We start from the raw sequence: 20,828 nt of genomic DNA, 5'->3' as shown, positions 1-20,828 counted from the left end.
CAGAGTCGGGCTGCTGTGGTGCCGTGCATTGACCCGGACAGCGGCAGGCAGCGGCTCGGAACCGGGACCGGGCTGTACCAAAGCAGCTCGGCAGCGGGAGGCTGCGAGGGGGGGAACGGCTCGGCCCGGGGCTGCGGGCGGCAAGGGCAGGAGCGGGAAAGCGACCACGGGCGGCGGCGGGGCAGCCTCATTAGCGGGTAATAAACCCGGGGTGGCGGGGGGCGGCAAGGGCAGGAGCGGGAAAGCGACCACGGGCGGCGGCGGGGCAGCCTCGTTAGCGGGTAATAAACCCGGGGTTGCGGGGGGCGGCAAGGGCAGGAGCGGGAAAGCGACCACGGGCGGCGGCGGGGCAGCCTCGTTAGCGGGTAATAAACCCGGGGTTGCGGGGGGCGGCAAGGGCAGGAGCGGGAAAGCGACCACGGGCGGCGGCGGGGCAGCCTCGTTAGCGGGTAATAAACCCGGGGTTGCGGGGGGCGGCAAGGGCAGGAGCGGGAAAGCGACCACGGGCGGCGGCGGGGCAGCCTCGTTAGCGGGTAATAAACCCGGGGTGGCGGGGGGCGGCAAGGGCAGGAGCGGGAAAGCGACCACGGGCGGCGGCGGGGCAGCCTCGTTAGCGGGTAATAAACCCGGGGTGGCGGCGGGCGGGAGGCAGAAGGAGCGGCGTGGGGGTGGTGGGAGTCTGCTGAGGGGCGGCCATGGTGAGCGGTGGGCTGGTCGGCGGCTGAAACCGCAGCCTGGGTTGGGGTGCCTGCCGCCCCGGCGGGCAGGGGCGGCGCTGACGGGAGGCTGGGCTGGAGCGGCGGCAGGCACGGGAAACGCTGCAGCTAGCGCTGAAGACGCCGCGGCGCCGGCACGGAGGGGCTGGGGCGCCCTGGTCCCAGCGCAAGCAGTACCGTGGCGGGACCAGGGGAGTACGCCGAAACGGCGGCAGGCACGGGATTAAACATGAACGTCTGCCCTGCCGCGGGGCCCGTGGGCAGCTCGGGGTGCGCTGCGTGCGCTTGAACGCAAGGGGGGGGGGGGGGGGGCAAGGCTTCCCGCGCGAACGCGCGCAGGGGGTGCTGAGGACGCCAGCGCGGCAGCGACGGACGCAGACGGGACTTCGGCCACCACCGGCGCTGGATTGGCGGGACGTCGGGGGGGGGGGGGGGGGGGGCGCATTCGCTGGCAGCTGGGGGGAAGCGGCGGGGACAAAAGGGGGCGGGGCCGCGGTGACGGTGGTGGGCGGGATTAGGGGGCGGCAGCCGTGGGAGGGGCCTCGAGGGCAGGGGGTGGAGCGGCAGGAGTGAGCAAGACTGCGGCTACTGGAGCCGTGGGGTCGGACGGGCTCGTGTCCCGTTTGAGACTCGCGGCAGGAGCAGAGGTGGGCGGAGCCAGTGCTGCGGGCATCACCCCTGGAGCAAAGACTTCAGCCAGCACCCTGCAAGCTGGGACCGGCTCCACGGCAGCCAGATCCCGGCGACAGATACTATTAAAAAAACCTTGGTCCATCTGTGTCCCAGAAATTTCCTTTACGACAGTCGCGCTTTACGGCAGTTTTGCGACAGTCGCGCTTTACGGCACCTTTTACGACAGTCGCGCTTTACGGCAGTTTTGCGACAGTCGCGCTTTACGGCAGTTTTGCGACAGTCGCGCTTTACGGCAGTTTTGCGACAGTTTTGCTTTACGGCACCTTTTACGACAGTCGCGCTTTACGGCACCTTTTGCGACAGTCGCGCTTTACGGCACCTTTTACGACAGTCGCGCTTTACGGCACCTTTTACGACAGTCGCGCTTTACGGCACCTTTTGCGACAGTCGCGCTTTACGGCACCTTTTACGACAGTCGCGCTTTACGGCAGTTTTGCGACAGTCGCGCTTTACGGCACCTTTTACGACAGTCGCGCTTTACGGCACCTTTTGCGACAGTCGCGCTTTACGGCAGTTTTGCGACAGTTTTGCTTTACGGCACCTTTTACGACAGTCGCGCTTTACGGCACCTTTTACGACAGTCGCGCTTTACGGCAGTTTTGCGACAGTCGCGCTTTACGGCACCTTTTACGACAGTCGCGCTTTACGGCAGTTTTGCGACAGTTTTGCTTTACGGCACCTTTTACGACAGTCGCGCTTTACGGCAGTTTTGCGACAGTCGCGCTTTACGGCAGTTTTGCGACAGTTTTGCTTTACGGCACCTTTTACGACAGTCGCGCTTTACGGCACCTTTTGCGACAGTCGCGCTTTACGGCACCTTTTACGACAGTCGCGCTTTACGGCACCTTTTGCGACAGTCGCGCTTTACGGCACCTTTTACGACAGTCGCGCTTTACGGCAGTTTTGCGACAGTCGCGCTTTACGGCACCTTTTGCGACAGTCGCGCTTTACGGCACCTTTTACGACAGTCGCGCTTTACGGCAGTTTTGCGACAGTCGCGCTTTACGGCACCTTTTGCGACAGTCGCGCTTTACGGCAGTTTTGCGACAGTCGCGCTTTACGGCACCTTTTACGACAGTCGCGCTTTACGGCAGTTTTGCGACAGTCGCGCTTTACGGCACCTTTTGCGACAGTCGCGCTTTACGGCACCTTTTACGACAGTCGCGCTTTACGGCACCTTTTACGACAGTCGCGCTTTACGGCAGTTTTGCGACAGTCGCGCTTTACGGCACCTTTTACGACAGTCGCGCTTTACGGCAGTTTTGCGACAGTCGCGCTTTACGGCACCTTTTACGACAGTCGCGCTTTACGGCAGTTTTGCGACAGTCGCGCTTTACGGCAGTTTTGCGACAGTTTTGCTTTACGGCACCTTTTACGACAGTCGCGCTTTACGGCACCTTTTACGACAGTCGCGCTTTACGGCAGTTTTGCGACAGTCGCGCTTTACGGCACCTTTTACGACAGTCGCGCTTTACGGCACCTTTTACGACAGTCGCGCTTTACGGCAGTTTTGCGACAGTCGCGCTTTACGGCAGTTTTGCGACAGTTTTGCTTTACGGCACCTTTTACGACAGTCGCGCTTTACGGCAGTTTTGCGACAGTCGCGCTTTACGGCACCTTTTACGACAGTCGCGCTTTACGGCACCTTTTACGACAGTCGCGCTTTACGGCAGTTTTGCGACAGTCGCGCTTTACGGCACCTTTTACGACAGTCGCGCTTTACGGCAGTTTTGCGACAGTCGCGCTTTACGGCACCTTTTGCGACAGTCGCGCTTTACGGCAGTTTTGCGACAGTCGCGCTTTACGGCACCTTTTACGACAGTCGCGCTTTACGGCAGTTTTGCGACAGTCGCGCTTTACGGCAGTTTTGCGACAGTTTTGCTTTACGGCACCTTTTACGACAGTCGCGCTTTACGGCACCTTTTACGACAGTCGCGCTTTACGGCAGTTTTGCGACAGTCGCGCTTTACGGCAGTTTTGCGACAGTCGCGCTTTACGGCACCTTTTGCGACAGTCGCGCTTTACGGCACCTTTTACGACAGTCGCGCTTTACGGCACCTTTTACGACAGTCGCGCTTTACGGCAGTTTTGCGACAGTCGCGCTTTACGGCACCTTTTGCGACAGTCGCGCTTTACGGCACCTTTTACGACAGTCGCGCTTTACGGCACCTTTTACGACAGTCGCGCTTTACGGCAGTTTTGCGACAGTTTTGCTTTACGGCACCTTTTACGACAGTCGCGCTTTACGGCAGTTTTGCGACAGTCGCGCTTTACGGCACCTTTTACGACAGTCGCGCTTTACGGCAGTTTTGCGACAGTTTTGCTTTACGGCACCTTTTACGACAGTCGCGCTTTACGGCACCTTTTACGACAGTCGCGCTTTACGGCAGTTTTGCGACAGTCGCGCTTTACGGCACCTTTTACGACAGTCGCGCTTTACGGCACCTTTTACGACAGTCGCGCTTTACGGCAGTTTTGCGACAGTCGCGCTTTACGGCACCTTTTACGACAGTCGCGCTTTACGGCAGTTTTGCGACAGTCGCGCTTTACGGCACCTTTTGCGACAGTCGCGCTTTACGGCAGTTTTGCGACAGTCGCGCTTTACGGCACCTTTTACGACAGTCGCGCTTTACGGCAGTTTTGCGACAGTTTTGCTTTACGGCACCTTTTACGACAGTCGCGCTTTACGGCACCTTTTGCGACAGTCGCGCTTTACGGCAGTTTTGCGACAGTCGCGCTTTACGGCACCTTTTACGACAGTCGCGCTTTACGGCAGTTTTGCGACAGTCGCGCTTTACGGCACCTTTTGCGACAGTCGCGCTTTACGGCAGTTTTGCGACAGTCGCGCTTTACGGCACCTTTTACGACAGTCGCGCTTTACAGCAGTTTTGCGACAGTTTTGCTTTACGGCACCTTTTACGACAGTCGCGCTTTACGGCACCTTTTGCGACAGTCGCGCTTTACGGCACCTTTTACGACAGTCGCGCTTTACGGCACCTTTTGCGACAGTCGCGCTTTACGGCAGTTTTGCGACAGTCGCGCTTTACGGCACCTTTTACGACAGTCGCGCTTTACGGCAGTTTTGCGACAGTCGCGCTTTACGGCACCTTTTACGACAGTCGCGCTTTACGGCACCTTTTGCGACAGTCGCGCTTTACGGCACCTTTTACGACAGTCGCGCTTTACGGCAGTTTTGCGACAGTCGCGCTTTACGGCACCTTTTACGACAGTCGCGCTTTACGGCAGTTTTGCGACAGTCGCGCTTTACGGCACCTTTTACGACAGTCGCGCTTTACGGCAGTTTTGCGACAGTCGCGCTTTACGGCAGTTTTGCGACAGTCGCGCTTTACGGCACCTTTTACGACAGTCGCGCTTTACGGCACCTTTTGCGACAGTCGCGCTTTACGGCACCTTTTACGACAGTCGCGCTTTACGGCAGTTTTGCGACAGTCGCGCTTTACGGCACCTTTTACGACAGTCGCGCTTTACGGCAGTTTTGCGACAGTCGCGCTTTACGGCAGTTTTGCGACAGTTTTGCTTTACGGCACCTTTTACGACAGTCGCGCTTTACGGCACCTTTTACGACAGTCGCGCTTTACGGCAGTTTTGCGACAGTCGCGCTTTACGGCACCTTTTGCGACAGTCGCGCTTTACGGCACCTTTTACGACAGTCGCGCTTTACGGCAGTTTTGCGACAGTCGCGCTTTACGGCAGTTTTGCGACAGTTTTGCTTTACGGCACCTTTTACGACAGTCGCGCTTTACGGCACCTTTTACGACAGTCGCGCTTTACGGCAGTTTTGCGACAGTCGCGCTTTACGGCACCTTTTACGACAGTCGCGCTTTACGGCACCTTTTACGACAGTCGCGCTTTACGGCAGTTTTGCGACAGTCGCGCTTTACGGCACCTTTTACGACAGTCGCGCTTTACGGTTTTTATTTTGGTTTTTTATGTATTTTTAATTAAGTTTAATTTTTAATTTTTTTTTTTTTTTTTTTTTTTTTTTTTTTTTTTTTTGTTGTTGTTGCTGCCCAAGACCAGCTCAAGCCCTCTACGGCACTTTATGGTTTTTACTTTATTTTGTTTTTTATGTGCTTTAATTAATTTTATTTTTTAATTTTTATGGTATTTTTTTCTCTAATTTTTATTTTAAGGTTTTTTTTCTAATTTTTTTTTCCTTTTTATTTTTTGCTTTTCAAGACCAGCTCAAGCCCTCTACGGCACTTTACTGTTTTTACTTTATTTTGTTTTTTATGTATTTTTAATTAATTATTTTTTAATTTTTATGGGTTTTTTTTAATTTTTATTTCAGATTTTTTTTTTCCTTTTTATTTGTTGCTTTTCAAGACAAGCTCAAGCCCTTTACGCCACTTTATGGTTTTTACTTTATTTTGTTTTTTATGTGTTTTTAATTAATTATTTTTTAATTTTTATGGGTTTTTTTCTTTAATTTTTATTTTAATTTTTTTTTCTAATTTTTTTTTTTTAATTTTATTTGGTGCATCCCAAGACCAGCCTAAGCCCTTTATGGCACTTTACGGTTTTTACTTTATTTTGTTTTTATGTGTTTTAATTAATTTTATTTTTTAATATTTATGGTATTTTTTTAATTTTTATTTCAATTTTTTTTTTTTTTCATTTTATTTGTTGCTTTTCAAGACCAGCTCAAGCCCTCTACGGCACTTTACGGTTTTACTTTATTTTGTTTTTTATGTGTTTTTAATTAATTGTTTTTTAATTTTTTGCGTTTTTTTAAAATTTTTATTTCAATTTTTTTTTTTTTTCATTTTATTTGTTGCTTTTCAAGACCAGCTCAAGCCCTTTACGGCACTTTACGGTTTTTACTTTATTTTGTTTTTTATGTATTTTTTATTAATTATTTTTTAATTTTTATGGGTTTTTTTCTTTAAGTTTTATTTTAATTTTTTTTTTTTTTTTTTTTTTTTTTTTTTTTTTTTTTTTTTTTTTTTGGTGCATCCCAAGACCTGCCTAAGCCCTTTACGGCACTTTACGGTTTTTACTTTATTTTGGTTTTTATGTGTTTTTAATTAATTATTTTTAAATTTTTTTTTTTTTAAATTTTTGGTGCTGTTCAAGAGCAGCTCAAGCCCTTTACGACACTTTATGGTTTTTACTTTATTTTGGTTTTTATGTATTTTTAATTAATTATTTTTTAATTTTTATGGGGTTTTTTTTAATTTTTATTTTAATTTTTTTTTTTTCATTTTATTTGTTGCTTTTCAAGACCAGCTCAAGACCAGCTCAAGCCCTTTATGGCACTTTACGGTTTTTACTTTATTTTGTTTTTATCTATTTTTTATTAATTATTTTTTAATTTTTATGGGGTTTTTTTCATTTTTATTTCAAAAATTTTTTTAAAATTTTATTTGTTGCTTTTCAAGACCAGCTCAAGCCCTCTACGGCACTTTACGGTTTTTACTTTATTTTGTTTTTTATGTGTTTTTAATTAATTTTATTTTTTAATTTTTAAGTTGGTTTTTTTTAAATTTTTATTTTAAATTTTTTTTTTTATTTTATTGGTTGCTTTTCAAGACCAGCTCAAGCCCTTTATGGCACTTCACGGTTTTTACTTTATTTTGTTTTTGGAACAACCCAGGAGATCAGCAGTTTTTCATGCTGGGCTTTGGGATTGACTTCTTTTTCTCTGTGATCTTTCAGCACTCCCAGGGAATGTTCTCAGTGCTGATATGTAGTGAAGGTTCTCTGAGCTGTTTGATTATTTTGTGCTGTTGGAGTTTGCAGCTGAGGTTTGCTTCTGAGAACCTGCTGTAGAAAGATGAATAATTAAGCTGCAGACAGGAAGCACAAGATTTTAATACTGAATTGCTTCAGAGTCCTCTTTGGCTTTCTTTTTTGTGATGTCTGAGTCTGCAGTGGCTTGACTGAATGATGGATCTTGGTATTCCCTACCAGTTTGTGTGTCCAGAGATGCACTTGGAGGTGCTGAATGTGAGGCTCAAGCCAGCTCTGCTCATTGTGGTGACCAAATCTGGCTATTTATGTAGAGCAGGAACAAAACTTGACTGTGTGTGGATCCTTGGGACTCCATAAAACTTACTGTACTGTATTAGTGTCAGAAGTTTATACTGAGAAAGTCTGCTTGCTGTGTTTGCTACTGGTGGCACCCACTTAGGATGTTTTAATGTTTTCTTTTCTTGTCCTGGGTTAGTCATGAAAAGAATTGCCAAGCAAAGATTTATAGCAACTGGTGCACACAATTGGCTAGTTAATAAAACCTACTCAGAATGTCATTCTGAAAAGGATGAGTTTGGGTTTCTGTGATGCATCAGAAAGATCAGCAGAGGGTCCTACCTGCCAGTTATCATAAACACCTGGGGCTTTAGGGTTTTCTGAAAAGACCCCCATCCTTAAGGAAACAATCTCCAGCCTGGGTGAAGCCAAAGCCTTTGCCTACTGTAGCAGTGAGCAGAACTCAATGAACTGCAGGGGTTACAGCCCAGCCCTCAGCATTCCCCAGAGCATCATCCTCACATGGGGTGTCTGTGAACTTCCAGCTCAACTGCAGAGGCAAATGGGAACTTAAAGCCAGGTCAAACAGGCCATGCAGTAGAGGCTGGAGAACAAAACCAGATGGATCTTTCATCAAGAGAGACTCTGGTATTCACTGGATCAGAGAAATGAGCTATTCTATAGACTAAGATAATGGAGTAAACAGTTTACTCTAGTTCTGTTTCTGCCATCAGGGTGTGTGCTGGCACAGACTGTGTCAACACAGATGTTGAACAACTTTGATCTGGGACAAAATGCACTCATTAATGCTGTGTTGTGGATAGATTGCAGATCTCAAGACATTACAGAGGGAGGACCCAACCTCTGCATCTCCAGTGTAAAAGTGTAAAAAGAAAACCTTAATGAGGACTGCTGAACCTGACTAGCTGCCTCATAGGAAATCACAAGGTAAACTCTGTTTATTCTTCTTCATTGCCATTAAAATAAGTCCAGCATAAGGAAATACTTACCAAGTTATCCAAAATAATGAATAATGTATTTTTCGTGTTACTGTCTTCATGAAAAATCCCTGTGGTTTTAGTCTTACAACATGTGTGCAGGTGTACTTGACAAACTCACTCTGACAATGAGAGGCACGTCTGCATGCTGTCTTTTAATGATGGTATAAATAATTTCCCAGACTGTAAACTACTCCCAGGTAATACATTTCTGTACAGTCTCATAAATACTCATGTATCACACATGTTAGCAGACACGGGCAGGGGTGACTTTGTCCTACCAGTGAGGCTTTGGCTTAGTTCCACACCCTGCAAAGCTCCTTGTGAAGCTCACACGAACATTTTGTATTTCAGGATTGCATCCTGAAAATATCTCAAATGTAGAAATCGTTCAATTTCTATAAAGCTGAATTTTTCTTGGAAATACATTGTTGTAAGGCTTGAACTCATGATGGAGGTTTCCAATGTGTAAAGCTGCTGTCCATGGGCTGTTCCCCAGCTTGCTGCTCTCCCTGTGCATTGTCAGTTCCAGCACTGAGCCCAAACTGCTGCAGGGAGGGAGGGAAGGAGGGAGGGAGGGAGCTTACCCACGGATATGAAATGCAGCTGTGCTCCAGGCTCTGTGCAAGGGAAAGGAACTTTGGGCTTTCTTTTATGGCTGATTGTAGTTTCCTTTGAAGCTGTGTGGATGTGCCATCCTGAGGGGTTCTCTGATGGACAGGAGTTTCGTTGAGGGGGTAAAAACTTGTAAAAGAATTAACAAACATAGTATCAGAGGTGAATTCAGGCTCTTTGTCCCATGAATTTCACAGCTTTGTAACCCTGATTTAGAGGAGTTCACTTCTGCTTTGATGCCTGATAAAAGTATATTCTTCTAAGGTAGTCTGCTGTTGGGAAAAACAAAATGCATCAAAGTCTGGACTAAACTTTGAAAAACTGAGCAATTCAGTGTTCTTGTCTGATGCTTAAAATACTCACAAAGTTCCTGACTGAACCTTGGAAAGCCAACAGAAAGATTGCTGTGTGGTTTTGAATTCTTGCAATAAATTTAGATGGACTTTTATTCTGAAGTCCTTTTGTCTGAAAACTTTCTCCCTTCACATGACATCCACAGCAGTATGAGAGTCCTGGCTGCCCTCTGCAGAACCCAAGGTCTGTAGAAACCAGCCCAGTCCACTCTGGTTTGAGGCAGCTCCCAAATGTGATGCAAGCAGCAGCTCTGTGTGGGGTTATGCTTATGAGCAGAGGCCAAAGGATCTCTCCAGATGCAAACCTTCTGAAAATCTGGGTCAGATCCTGAGAGTGATCAAATACTGTTGATGACTTCTGAATTTTTCCTGAATGTCAGTCAGTGCAGTGCAAAGAGCCTGAGCTCAGGGAAGTGCCAAAACCTGCTCCACTGTTCCCCTAAATATTCAGCATGTCAATAGAGCAGATATTTGAACTGAGAAGAATGATAAAAATCAAGATTCAAAGTGATCAATTTGAAGTTCTTGTCTTTTCTCTAAAGGCCCTTTAGTCTGCTCCTTTCTAGTCATCTACTTACCTGTCCCTTGCTCCACCAGCCACGCCAGCCTCAGCCTCCAGTTTGATTTCTTGTAATCCACCTGAACTGCAGCTGTAGGACCCCATTTCAAGAGCTGTTTGTTGTTCTCTTCTTACAAGGCCTGTGGGAAACCAGCCAGGCAGCAGTGATGTGATCTGAGCAGACACTAAGGGGACTCCATTTCCTGCACTCTAGTTCCTGTCTGGTCATTTTTCAATGAGTCCAAGTCAAGCAGGAAGTTGACAATGATCCCTGTGCTCCCTGGTGTCTGTTCTTACCCTATGTCTTCTTTCATTTCTCACACTTCTGACCATGCTGAAAAATGTCCAAGGACTGCATTTTTCAATATGCTTTTACACACTGTCCCACTAGGCACTATTATAATGCTAATAAATAATAATAAATTATATATATGTTATGATTATTTGGATTTATTAGTACACAAGGACCCACATGATATGTATGTGCAAATGTAGAATTTGGGCAAATTCCTGCAATTGTTTGTTGTCTTCTCTTCATGTTGTAAATCAGACATGCTAAAATACTTGGAAAGTTGGTTTGTGGGGCAGTGTCAGTTCCAGGCTCCCTTTCTTGACTGGTTTTCTGTGTGTGCTGCACTCTGCCTGAATTATCTGAGGGGTGATGCTGGTGTTGTTATCTGAGCTTTCTTCTTCCATTGGAAAGGCTTCTTCACCTGCTTCTTCTGAGTACAGGAAAGCCGTGGGCTGTGGAGCAGGTTCCACATCAGCCAGATCTCAGCAACCTTCAGGCTATGAACCACCATGAGATCTTTGTAAAAACAGGGATCAAAGGTCTGTAGGTGTGGGGCAGCAGAAGGCTTAACAATGCCAAAGGTCTTGAACCCTTCATGCAAAATGGGTTTGAGGTTGATTCTCTGTAAGCACATGCCCAAAAAGACATCATCAATGGGGAACAGCTCCACTTCTCTGCACGCCCTGGAGAGCTTCCTCATGGTGCAGCGGGACAGCAGGAAGCCTCCTCCCCCAGCGTAGGCAGGGTAGATGCTCAGCCCATACATGCTCTCTGGGATGTAGTACTTGCTCTTCCGGGCGCGGATGGGACGGGCATTGTAGATGATGTCCCCAACAAAGAGGTCCTCAGTGGGGTCGTGCCTCTTGAGGAAATCAACGATGTTCTCAACGTTGACAAAAACATCAGCGTCACCTTTGAAAATAAATTTCACGTTGTGGCAGAACTCAGCAGCCCAGCTCAGGAAATGGATCTCCTTCAGGGTCAGGTTGAAGAAAGTGTCCATGAAGTCCCAGAGTAAGATGTCCCGGTATGTCTGACTCTCCTGGTGCATCAGGGTCTCCCATGTTGCCAGCACTGTCCTATTCTTTGGTGTTCCCAGCAGGAACACTCGCTGGATCTGCTCCCCATTCACCAAACCCTCCCTGCCCCAAGTTTTCCGGACAATCTCACGCCTGTCAAAGTCTTCAACCACTGATTTGATAGCAATGAGCAGGAAGGGACCTCCCGGTGTCTTTCGGCATTTCCTGGGCTGGTTAATGAGGAGATTGAAGTTCCTGTTATCCTTGTTTAGGAGATAGAGCTTGAAGTTGAAGGCAGAATCAGTCAGTGGGGGTGGAGTTGTAGTTTGGACCCTGGTTTTGGCCACTTCTGTTGGTCTCATGGCAGGGGTAACTTGCGGTCTGGGTGCAGTTGCCTCTGCTGGCATCAGCCTCCGAGGTGCTCTGGGATCAGAGAAGATTTTTGGTGCCACTCGAGGTTTGTTCTGTGCTGGCTCCTTCTTTCCTGCCGGGACCAAATGTTCCAGCTGGGAGTAGAGCAAAGAACAAAGTGCCACCAGCAGGAGGAGGGTACAGATCACATCCCCTTTGAGGCGAACTCTCATTGTCTCTCCGCTGTTCCTGGGACTGCTAAAATCTGTGTTTGAGCTGCCTGGCACCACTGCCCATCTGTAAATAAACACAGAGTGTGTCAGCAGTGAGGATTTGGCAGGTCTGAAGCAAGCAGGCAAGACTAAACATCATTTAAAAACCCAGCAGCAAAGCACATTTTGCTCACACAAGCACAGAGACATTGAGAAACTTGTCAAAAGGCACACAGGGTTGCAAACTTACTGCTGATCCCAGTGCCAGCCAGCTCTGTGACTTGGTTCAGCAATCGTCCATCATCCTGAAAACCACCCTCTAAGCACACCCCAAAATCCTGCATCCCTTACTGCTGATTGTGTTTTGTCATTTCAGAGATTTCACTGGGAAAAGCAAAGTGGAAAATTATGAATGATGCCATTCTTCCATAAATAATTACCTTTTTTTTCTTCCTAGCTTGACAACCATTACTTGCTGCTTTTACCCTTTTTGACCAGGGAGGCCCAGAGCTGCCTGCTGAAGGGCAGACTCTTCATGGCAGTGTGCTGCTGGTGTTTCCCTGCACATAGAGCCAACTTTTGGTAAACTGAGATTGGTACTCAAAATGAATGCATTGGGTACAATCTGGAATTCACACAGGACCTTTCTCCTGCCAGTATTCTTTATAAAATATTAAACCATTGTAAGTAACTTCCATTAATAAGGTTAGAAGGGGCCATGGGTATTTTTCCTCTGCCAAATCACCCGAACCCCTAAGTGAGAGGTGGGGAAATAAATCCCAATATGCAGAAGCAAGACAGAGAATAGTGTTAGGAAAATTTTGTTCATATATGATAGGTGAAGCTGCCTTTTGAAATACAAGATTTTTCCTCACTTACACTTTTCCTGGAGATCTTCTGTCTTATTTGATCAGTTCTTCAACTGCAAACAAAATGAGAATGAAAGAGTGAGAAGGCAGCAAGCAGCAGGTCCTCTCATCACCCTGTGGGTGCAGCCACTCCCTGCAGCAGCAACAGCAGACCTGGACAGAGGGACCCCACAGCTGCTCCAGGAGGAGGTGAGAGACCATCATCATTCCCATGACCCATTCCCATCACCATCACCATTCCTCCTCTCCTCAGCAAGAAGGAAGGTGAGCCCCACCCAAAAATTTCCCCACAAGTATTTTATACCTCCACTAGTAATGTATCGTGTTCATGTGTGATTTGGGGCTGTCTCTTGCCTGTGCTGTACTAAGAGAAGCTACCTGTGAAGGTATTGCAGTTCTCTGTCCTGAATTAGCTGAGATCATATCCAAAGATCACTTCTGGGATAAAAACAGTTGGAGAGGGATGTTTGACAAGGGCATACAGTGATAGGAAATGCTGCAAATGCTTGGTAAAAATTTGGTGGTATCTGTTTTCAGCAAATCTCCTTTTACTGTCCTGGACTGGATCACTTGCTAATTGTTCATTAACCACCCATTTTGTATCAGCCATAATGTTAAGTTTTCAAACTCAAAATTAGATTGACTAGTCTGTAATTATGAAGTAATAAAACAGTGGCACCTGTGGTATCTAGGTAATATTTCAAGACTTAAGAGGAAGAAAATTATTACACCCGTTGATTTCTTGGCCAGACCCTTTAAAATTCTTAGACACACATTGTTTGGACATCATTATTTAAATACTGTGCTTTTTCATTACTGGTTAGCTTCACCTCCAAGGTACTGTTGAAATAGAGTATTTCACCATCATATGCTATTGCATATCTTTTTCCCAAGCTCCAAAATGTTTACTGACCTCATTCTTTTTGTCTCCATTATTTACGAAATCATTATTTTGGAAAACAGCATACCCATGCCTTGGTGTAAGGCTCTTTGCATTCTTGATGGATATAAAATCACACTGGCCTTGTCCTGATGACCATGGGTTTTTTCCTTAGGCCTTGTTTCTTGCCTTTTTCTGCCCTCTCACAGAGGCTTTTCTTCATTTGTTAGCTTTTTTTGTTTACCTTTCACTCCTCTCCTAGGCAGATGTTTTCACTGGCATAGCTTTGTTACTAATAGCAGGATTGAACAGTTTTCTCAGATCTCTTGTAAATTGTTGTACAAATGTTTAGAATATTCAGGATCTGTTTTCTGTTTATGTTCTTTCTGCCATGTGGCTTGGCTCATAACCACACTCAGCCTCATGAAACAGTCCCTCCTGACACGTATAGGATGTTGGTTTGCATTTTACATCTGAAGTCCCCTCTCTTTCTTCACAATAACAGCAAATTTCTTTTTCCTTTTCTGTGCAAAAGTTTGATCTTATTTCTGCTTCCAGGCTTCAGATGGTAATTAAAGAGCTGGATGGAAGTCCTAGGTTTTTCCTGTGTTTAATGTTATTGACAAGGGCTTGGAATAAAATGCACGTGTCATGAAACTCGTAATTTCCATGGCTTGTAGCTTCATACTGCCAGCATCTCAGAATCTGGCAATAAGTGCCCTTGGAAAAGCCAAGAAAAACCCTGAATTGTTACAAGCCTGGGCAGATAGCCCAGATTTTCCTCTGTGTTTTCTTTTATTGAAAGTAAAGGATCCGAAAGAGTGATTTCCACGCTGAAATAAAACAGCTCAGTGCTGAATACAGACCTCTCATTTTCAAATGAAGTTGCCAGCCCTTGAAGTCATTCCTTGATCTAATTATATGGATTTTCCAGTCTTTGTTAGGTATTTCCTTCTTTGGAAGGAAAATACCCTTGGTTATTACCGTGGTGTAAGCTCTATCCATGGATGTCAGTGTGGGAAAAGCTGTTCTGCTCTCGAATACAGAGGGACTGATGATTCTGGCAGATGCTCTGGCATGTCCTAAAGCCAAAAGGATTATTCATTCACCTTGACACCAGGGGAAAAGAATTAGAGGGCTATCAAAGTGAGCAGGAAATATCTGATGCCAAAGGAAAGAGATGAGAGCACAGCAGTGTTTCTCAGCACAGCACATCCCTGAGGGTCTGAGGCAGAGGCACCTCTGCTTCCTCTGCTGCTCTGGGGAATCTCCATCCAACCTGAAATGGAGCTGGGCTTACAAACTGCTGCATCACAGGGCCTTGAGGAATGGCCTGGCTGTCTGCACTGCCTCTTGTGTCCTCCAAGATTGGGAAAGCAGGGAGCTGCCCCTCTTTGTGTTGACTCTCTAGGGATGGACACAGAGAGGGGTTGACTCTGGCTTGATGGGGTCTGAATGTGATAATGGGGCTGGATAATGGGGCTGGGGATGCTCCATCCTGGGCTGAGCACCAGCAATGTCAGAGGGCTGAGCTGGGCAGGAGGAAGAGGCTGAAAGGTCCCATATCCACGAGCTGGCAAGATGGGCAGCCATACATAGGGAATGAGCTGGAAGAGCCAGGGGGGCCCAGCCTGCAGAGACCAAGAGACAACAAAAGGCTGGAAAGCTGGAAGTGGCCAGAGCTGGGCAGGCCACCCTGCTGAGCATCCAGGCAGGGAGTCTGACCTGTGCTGCTGCACGCTCGGGCAGAGGGCCCAGTCCTCTGCCTGGTTTTCATTTATTTGAGAGGAGGATTCTGAAATGTGGCCAAGAACAGCTGCAATAAAAGCAGTCAAGTGATGATAAAAAAAATAAATTGCTAGCCCTTCATTCCCAGTTGAATGATATGAAACCTTGAGCCCATCCTGACAATTTTTTTTGCAGAAGTCATCACATCTCCATCACTTGGCACTTCTGCTCAGGGCCAAAGTGGAAAAAAGTCCTCTGGATCCTGTCCTCAGATTCAGTCAAGAAGCCTTGGTGATTCTGGCACTCTGCTTTGTGCCTTGAGCAGTGGTTATTTGATCCAGCCAGCCCTGGGAAAAGCAGCTGAGATAATCAAGCTGAAAAAACATGATGCACTGAGCACAGGGGCACAAAACCAGCAACGAGCTCTGCTGCCCTCTCACCCCAGCCTGGCTCACAGAAACATCCATCCCCACCAAGCTGTGGGGTGTCCTTGGATCAGCCTCTCCCTGCTGCAAGGGAAGTGCTCCCAGCTCCCTCCTGACTCCAGTCCTCGCTCCTGATGCTGGAGCTGCCACTGGTAGGTTTGGGTTGGGCAGCAGAGGGACACTGTGTGCCCATGGAATGTGTGGAGCTGTGGCTGCTGATGGAGGTGTCCTGTCTGTCTGTCCATAAAATGAGCTAAAGAAAGTGTGGGGGATCCAGCACTGATGGGTTTGATGAAGATATTTTGTAATCATCAGAGAAGATTGTATAATCTTGGTGGTGGGGACACTTTGAGGCAATGCTTCAGGTTTGGGATATTTGTTTTCATCTCATGTTCGCTGAATGCATTCCACAAGAACAAAGTCATCTTGTAGCAGCCAGTGCTGGATACTGAGACCTGCCCCAGCTCTGGCCTGCAAGGGGATAAGGCTGCACACATGTCCCTCTCCTGCCTCATTTACAGGAATTTTTCCACCCAGATTCCCTCAGCAAGAGCAAAGCAAACTCCCAGTATCCTCCTCACCTGGTTCCTCTGCCTCAGGAAGAGTTCTGACCCTGTTCAAGAAGCAATAATGACATTCCCTCTGCCCATGCTGCAGCTGGGGCTGTGTGGAACAGACGTGTGCAGGTGAGCTTTCACCCAATAGAGCAGGATGCTGACACCAGGAATTCTGCACTGCCTGCAGCCCTGGAGGCTGCATCTTCTCACTGATACCCTTGGTCCTGTCCCCTGCACCCCTGAGGGCTGAGAGAATGTTTGACTCCTGTGCCTGCACCACTTTTATTGAAATGTCTTGCTGAAGTGTTCAAAGGGGAAAAGTAGCTCTGTGTGTTGGAGCAGGGGAAGAAGCTGTGTTCCACTTCTATGTTTGGGTGTCATGTAATGGCTTTTATTCCTCCATGGGTTTGGGGTTTGTTTGTTTGTTTCTTTGCTTTTCTACTGCCCCACTCATAGATGAGATGACCCTTATCTATTGATGAGGTCAATAACCTCATCAAAGTTATGGCTTTAAGTGGCCCTGGTGTTGAACAACTTCTCTTTGCATTTCAGGGAGTTTGTGAAGAGGTCTCATTTGGAGTTACAGGATCATAAAGTGATGCTGAATTATTTGATCTTCTTGATTAGAGGACAGAGGTGGCTGAAATACAAAGACCCCTTTTGGCATATTGGTAAGTGCAAAGCCCTAGAAAAATGAAATAACCAAAACTCTTGCTGTGCTGCCTTACCAGATAAAAACTCATCCTATTCAGCTGCTTACAAGTTCTGAAGTCTATAAGCAAACTGAGAGCAGGCTGTAGGATTTAATTAGCTGAGTGTCTTGAGAGCTGTCCCAGGAACTGGGTTCATGAACCAGCACCAAGGGAGCACAGTGAGAGGAGCAGAGGCTCAGTGCTCAGCTGCTCACAGTGGCACAGCTCAGACACTGCTGCCCAGTGCCACAGTCACAGCACTGCAGCATCACTGCTGCTGGTATTTGCTGCAGCACCTGGAGGCAAAAGCTCTGTTGAGTCAAGTACTGAGGAAGCAGGTAACAAAAATGCAGGCCCTGCTCCAAAGACAATTTCCAACTTTCCTGTCAGAGCTGCTTTTCAGGGCATTTTAAATTTTTTTCCAGGCCAGAGCAAACGAATGGATGAAATCCATGCTGTTACAGGACAGGGTGCATTATTTATCTGCCTGCCTCAGTCCTCAAATATGTAGTTTGATCAGCTTCCCAGCTGGCTGGTCCCATTTTATTGCAGTTTCTCCTGTTGGCACTGCCAGCCTTCCCTTTGCAATGCCAGTCACGTTGGATCACTGCTTGAAATGGCTGCTGTGGTTGCCTCCTCTCACCTTCCACCCCAGTCAGAAACTTCTGTGAAGTGCAGAAACTGAAACACAGAGGAGCTGCAGAGCTGCTGTGTGAGGGTTGTTGAGGTGTCTGTTTGCACGTGCAGGGGTCCCAGAGAGGAGCTGGCCCCTCCTTGCTGGGGACTGCAGTCCCATGGGAGCCCTGGTAACCCTGGGCAGGAGCAGCTGCCTGCAGGACTGAGCTGAGGGAAGGCTGGCAGCCAGCACCCTGCTGCCCTGGCCCTGCTGCCCTGGCCCTGCTGGCCCAGTGTAAGCACACAGGGCACAGTTTGGGGCTGCAGCTCGTTTAGGCAGTACCTGCTGCTCTCGGTGCAGGGGGCAGTGCCCATGCAGGCCTGAGCTGTGCCAGGCACCCGGGCTGAGCCCCAGGAGCTGGGAAACTCCAGCTCCTCTGAGCACGGCCCCACACCTCTAACGAGGGCTCAGCCACCTGCAAGGTAGGAGAAGGTAAAGCCCAATGACCTTCTGCAGGCTCAGCAGCCTCCAGAGGCACTGTCCTACCTTCAGATGCAGTCCTGCTGCTGGTACTCTGATTTTCAGAGTGGCAGAGGGCTCAGCAGCTCAACTCACACCCTGAATGCTTTGGGGAGAGGACAGATCCATCCCAAATAGCCAAGGTAAGGAACCTGCTGTCTCTTTTCCAAACCTTATTTTTTCTGGGCCCCAGGAGGGGAATAAAGCCTTGCAGGTTTGTGAAGGAGTAAGAAACTGAAACAAACACCTTCCTCTCCCAACCCTCCCCAGGCTGCAGTGCTTGCCACCTCTTCAGGTCCCAGACCCTCTTCTGATAAATAATCTGCCCAATGCACCCCAAACCCAAGCAACTGGAGTGCAGTAGCATGGATGTATTGTTACATCCATGGCAGATGGGACAGGGAGTACATGCTGATGTGTCCCACTAATTTCAAGATTATACCCAACACATAAGTTTCTCAGAATCTGCCCAAAAGCTATTAAAAATATCAGTAACTGCCTCATGATTCACAGGGGCTAAATTATTTTCTATCTTTGTGACCCTAGAGGGCCTGAAAATTCCCATTTTGCTCACAGCATACCACAGTGTAACATGGGGAAGATTCATGTCCTTTTACTGATGAAGAATGTCTCGTAAATGTAACGTGCCACCACTGGAACATGTTTGTGGCTGGGAGGAAGCCCTGTCTCACAGCACTGCAGGCATTGTCTAAAGAAACCCCACACTTCTGTAAAAACAGCCTAAACATTCAAAGAAAGTTCTTTGGAAAGTAAAGAGTAAAGCAGATGTCTCGGGGCTGGAGCCTGCGAGTTCAGAGCCTGCTGCGTGTTAACCATCGCGGGCCGGGCTGCCGCATTTAGCAACATGCAAGAGCAGCAAGGCAAAAAGAAAAGCTGGGAGCAAAGGGAAGCAGTAAGGACAGACTCCAGTCCACCCTGCTCGCTGCACAACCCTCCCCAAGCCCCCGAGATCAAACACACTTAATAGATACTTACAGCCCATTTGATAGCGCTGATCCTGCGTCCCCTCGGTGCCGTCTGTGCAGCGGGCTGCCAAGCAGGCACATCTGGATGTGCTTAGTGAGAGACATCGCTCAGCTCTGCGTTCCAGCGGAGCCCAGGACACCCTGAGGGCTCCGAGCAGCGCTGGGGCCCGCGGCCGCTCCCGCCGGCAGCGAGCGGAGCTGCCCGGGCCGGGGCTGCGGCTGCGGCGGGGCCGGGATCGGGCCGGGATGGGGCCGGGATCGGGGCTGGGAGCGGAGCTGGGATCGTGGCTCAGATAGGGCCAGGATCGGGCCGGGAGTGGGACTGGGATCGCAGCTGGGATCGAGCCAGGAGCGGGGCGGCCCCGAGCGCAGCCCCGGCCCCGCAGCGAGCGGAGCCCGGCGATCACGGCGGGCCGGGGCAGAGCCGGGTCCCGGCCAAGGCCGCACACGTGATGGGCCCGGGAGCGCCGATGGCTCCGGCGGGACAGGGCGGAGGAGTCGAGAGGGAGAACGCTCAGCCAGGTTGGGGATTTGCACCAATTCTGCTAAAAGGCCGGGTTTTTCTTTCCCGCCCCTCCGCCGTAACTTTTTTCAATAGGAAATGTATTAATTTTTCTGAGTTTCTTTTTCTTTTCCTTCTATATTTTGGCCTTTTTCTTTTAATTCCCTTGTATTTACCTCTGCAAAGAGTCAAATTGAAAAATTTGAGGTTGGGTTCAGCTCAGAAGTTAAATTCACTTGGGGGTTGTTTCTTTCTTTCCTAGTAGGGAAATGATGGGAGGATGTGTGAGCTGAGCAGTGCAGAGCCTGGAGACAGATTCAAGGGTCCCTTCGAAAACCTGGAACAAAAAAAAAAAACCCAACAACCAAACCCCACTTTTTGCCATTCATTTGGGAATTCAGCTTTGTGGTAGATAAAGAAGGGCTGATCTTGTGATTTTCAAACAGTGTTTGAGATTTAAGAGATTCAGGGTAAAATACATGTCTGCTCCAGTTCATGGCAAAAGGAGTTTCCCTGGATTCAGCTGTCAGGTCAGCCAGTGGCTTCCTGTGCAAAGCTGCTGCAGGTTTTATATCCCAGCTCCTTGGCTCCCCACCTGTGGGAGAGGAGAACTCACTGGGAGTGAGGCACTTGAGATTACAGAGGTGCTGTGGCCTCAGAGGAGTCCCAGATATCCAACAGCACTGAAGGAAACACAGTGAGCTCCTCCAGGTGCCAGGGCTGGGACAAACCTCCCCTTCTGGCCATGCTGGCTGAAAAAGGCTCATCAAAGCAGTGACTGGAAACTGAACAAACCAGAGGCTTGGCTTGGATTTGCAATCAGAGCTGTTCCCTTGCAGGTGGGACACCAGCCTTGGCATGTCAGGAGAAACGTGTGACTTTGGGCAGAGCCCTGCTGGGCAGCCACCCTCAGGCTGGATGGTCCTCTGGAGCTGGTGATCACCAAATATGGCCAGAACTTCAGTGATCCTTCTCTTACTACTGCAGTTAAGTGTTCAATGAAAGTCTCTGAGGCAGTTTCATCAGAAGTATATATTTATTTATAAAAAAGAATGGGGGAAAAATATATATACCAAAGAGGTTTTTCTGTAAAAGACAATTCCTTGGAGGGTGAATGTCCTAGACCCAAGTATGCCTGGCATTGCAGTCCATAGCTGTAGATGGCTGATCCAGATCTATGCTGAATATCGTGGGAATTTGGAATCAGATGGTCAGCAAGGGATTTTTCCACTGAAAACTAAGAGACATTAACCAC

The 20,828-nt window shown here is 48.2% G+C and overlaps 1 protein-coding gene and 1 long non-coding RNA gene across 5 annotated transcripts; one reads left to right on the top strand and one right to left on the bottom strand.

Annotated features, from left to right (window-relative positions):
- Positions 1 to 549: 549 nt before the first annotated feature.
- On the top strand, positions 550 to 20,551 carry LOC129046809 (uncharacterized). Its single transcript, XR_008508581.1, has 6 exons — positions 550 to 617; positions 8,225 to 8,348; positions 12,714 to 12,857; positions 16,223 to 16,387; positions 16,811 to 16,929; positions 20,413 to 20,551. It is a non-coding gene; the product is annotated as an uncharacterized LOC129046809 (long non-coding RNA).
- Positions 8,534 to 19,481, bottom strand: B3GNT9 (UDP-GlcNAc:betaGal beta-1,3-N-acetylglucosaminyltransferase 9). Of its 4 annotated transcripts, none has more exons than XR_004980973.2 (4): positions 19,082 to 19,481; positions 12,679 to 12,721; positions 9,945 to 11,884; positions 8,534 to 9,285 (listed from the first exon to the last, which is right to left on the bottom strand). XR_004980973.2 is itself a non-coding variant. In XM_036390244.2 (3 exons), exon 3 carries the CDS (start codon positions 11,818 to 11,820, stop codon positions 10,573 to 10,575), a length of 1,248 nt encoding a protein of 415 aa, XP_036246137.1. In that variant the 5' UTR covers positions 11,821 to 11,884; positions 12,679 to 12,721; positions 19,082 to 19,481; the 3' UTR covers positions 8,534 to 10,572. The 4 variants fall into 4 exon arrangements, 2 of the variants coding, with proteins under 2 accessions (XP_036246137.1, XP_054372107.1); XR_004980974.2 differs by having other exon boundaries at positions 8,534 to 9,142; XM_036390244.2 differs by having other exon boundaries at positions 8,534 to 11,884.
- Positions 20,552 to 20,828: the final 277 nt, after the last annotated feature.

Source organism: Molothrus ater, chromosome 12, assembly GCF_012460135.2.
Source record: "Molothrus ater isolate BHLD 08-10-18 breed brown headed cowbird chromosome 12, BPBGC_Mater_1.1, whole genome shotgun sequence".
Taxonomy (NCBI): Eukaryota; Metazoa; Chordata; class Aves; order Passeriformes; family Icteridae; genus Molothrus; species Molothrus ater.
Note: the sequence above shows the minus strand (reverse complement) of the source record. Positions and strands in the feature narration are given on the sequence as shown.

Coding starts and splice junctions, on each gene's coding strand:
- B3GNT9 (XM_054516132.1), bottom strand. CDS start 19,176: ATGTCTCTCACTAAGCACATCCAGATGTGCCTGCTTGGCAGCCCGCTG. Junction 11,885..19,081: donor TCAGCGCTATCAAATGGGCT/GTAAGTATCTAT, acceptor GTTTATTTACAG/ATGGGCAGTGGTGCCAGGCA.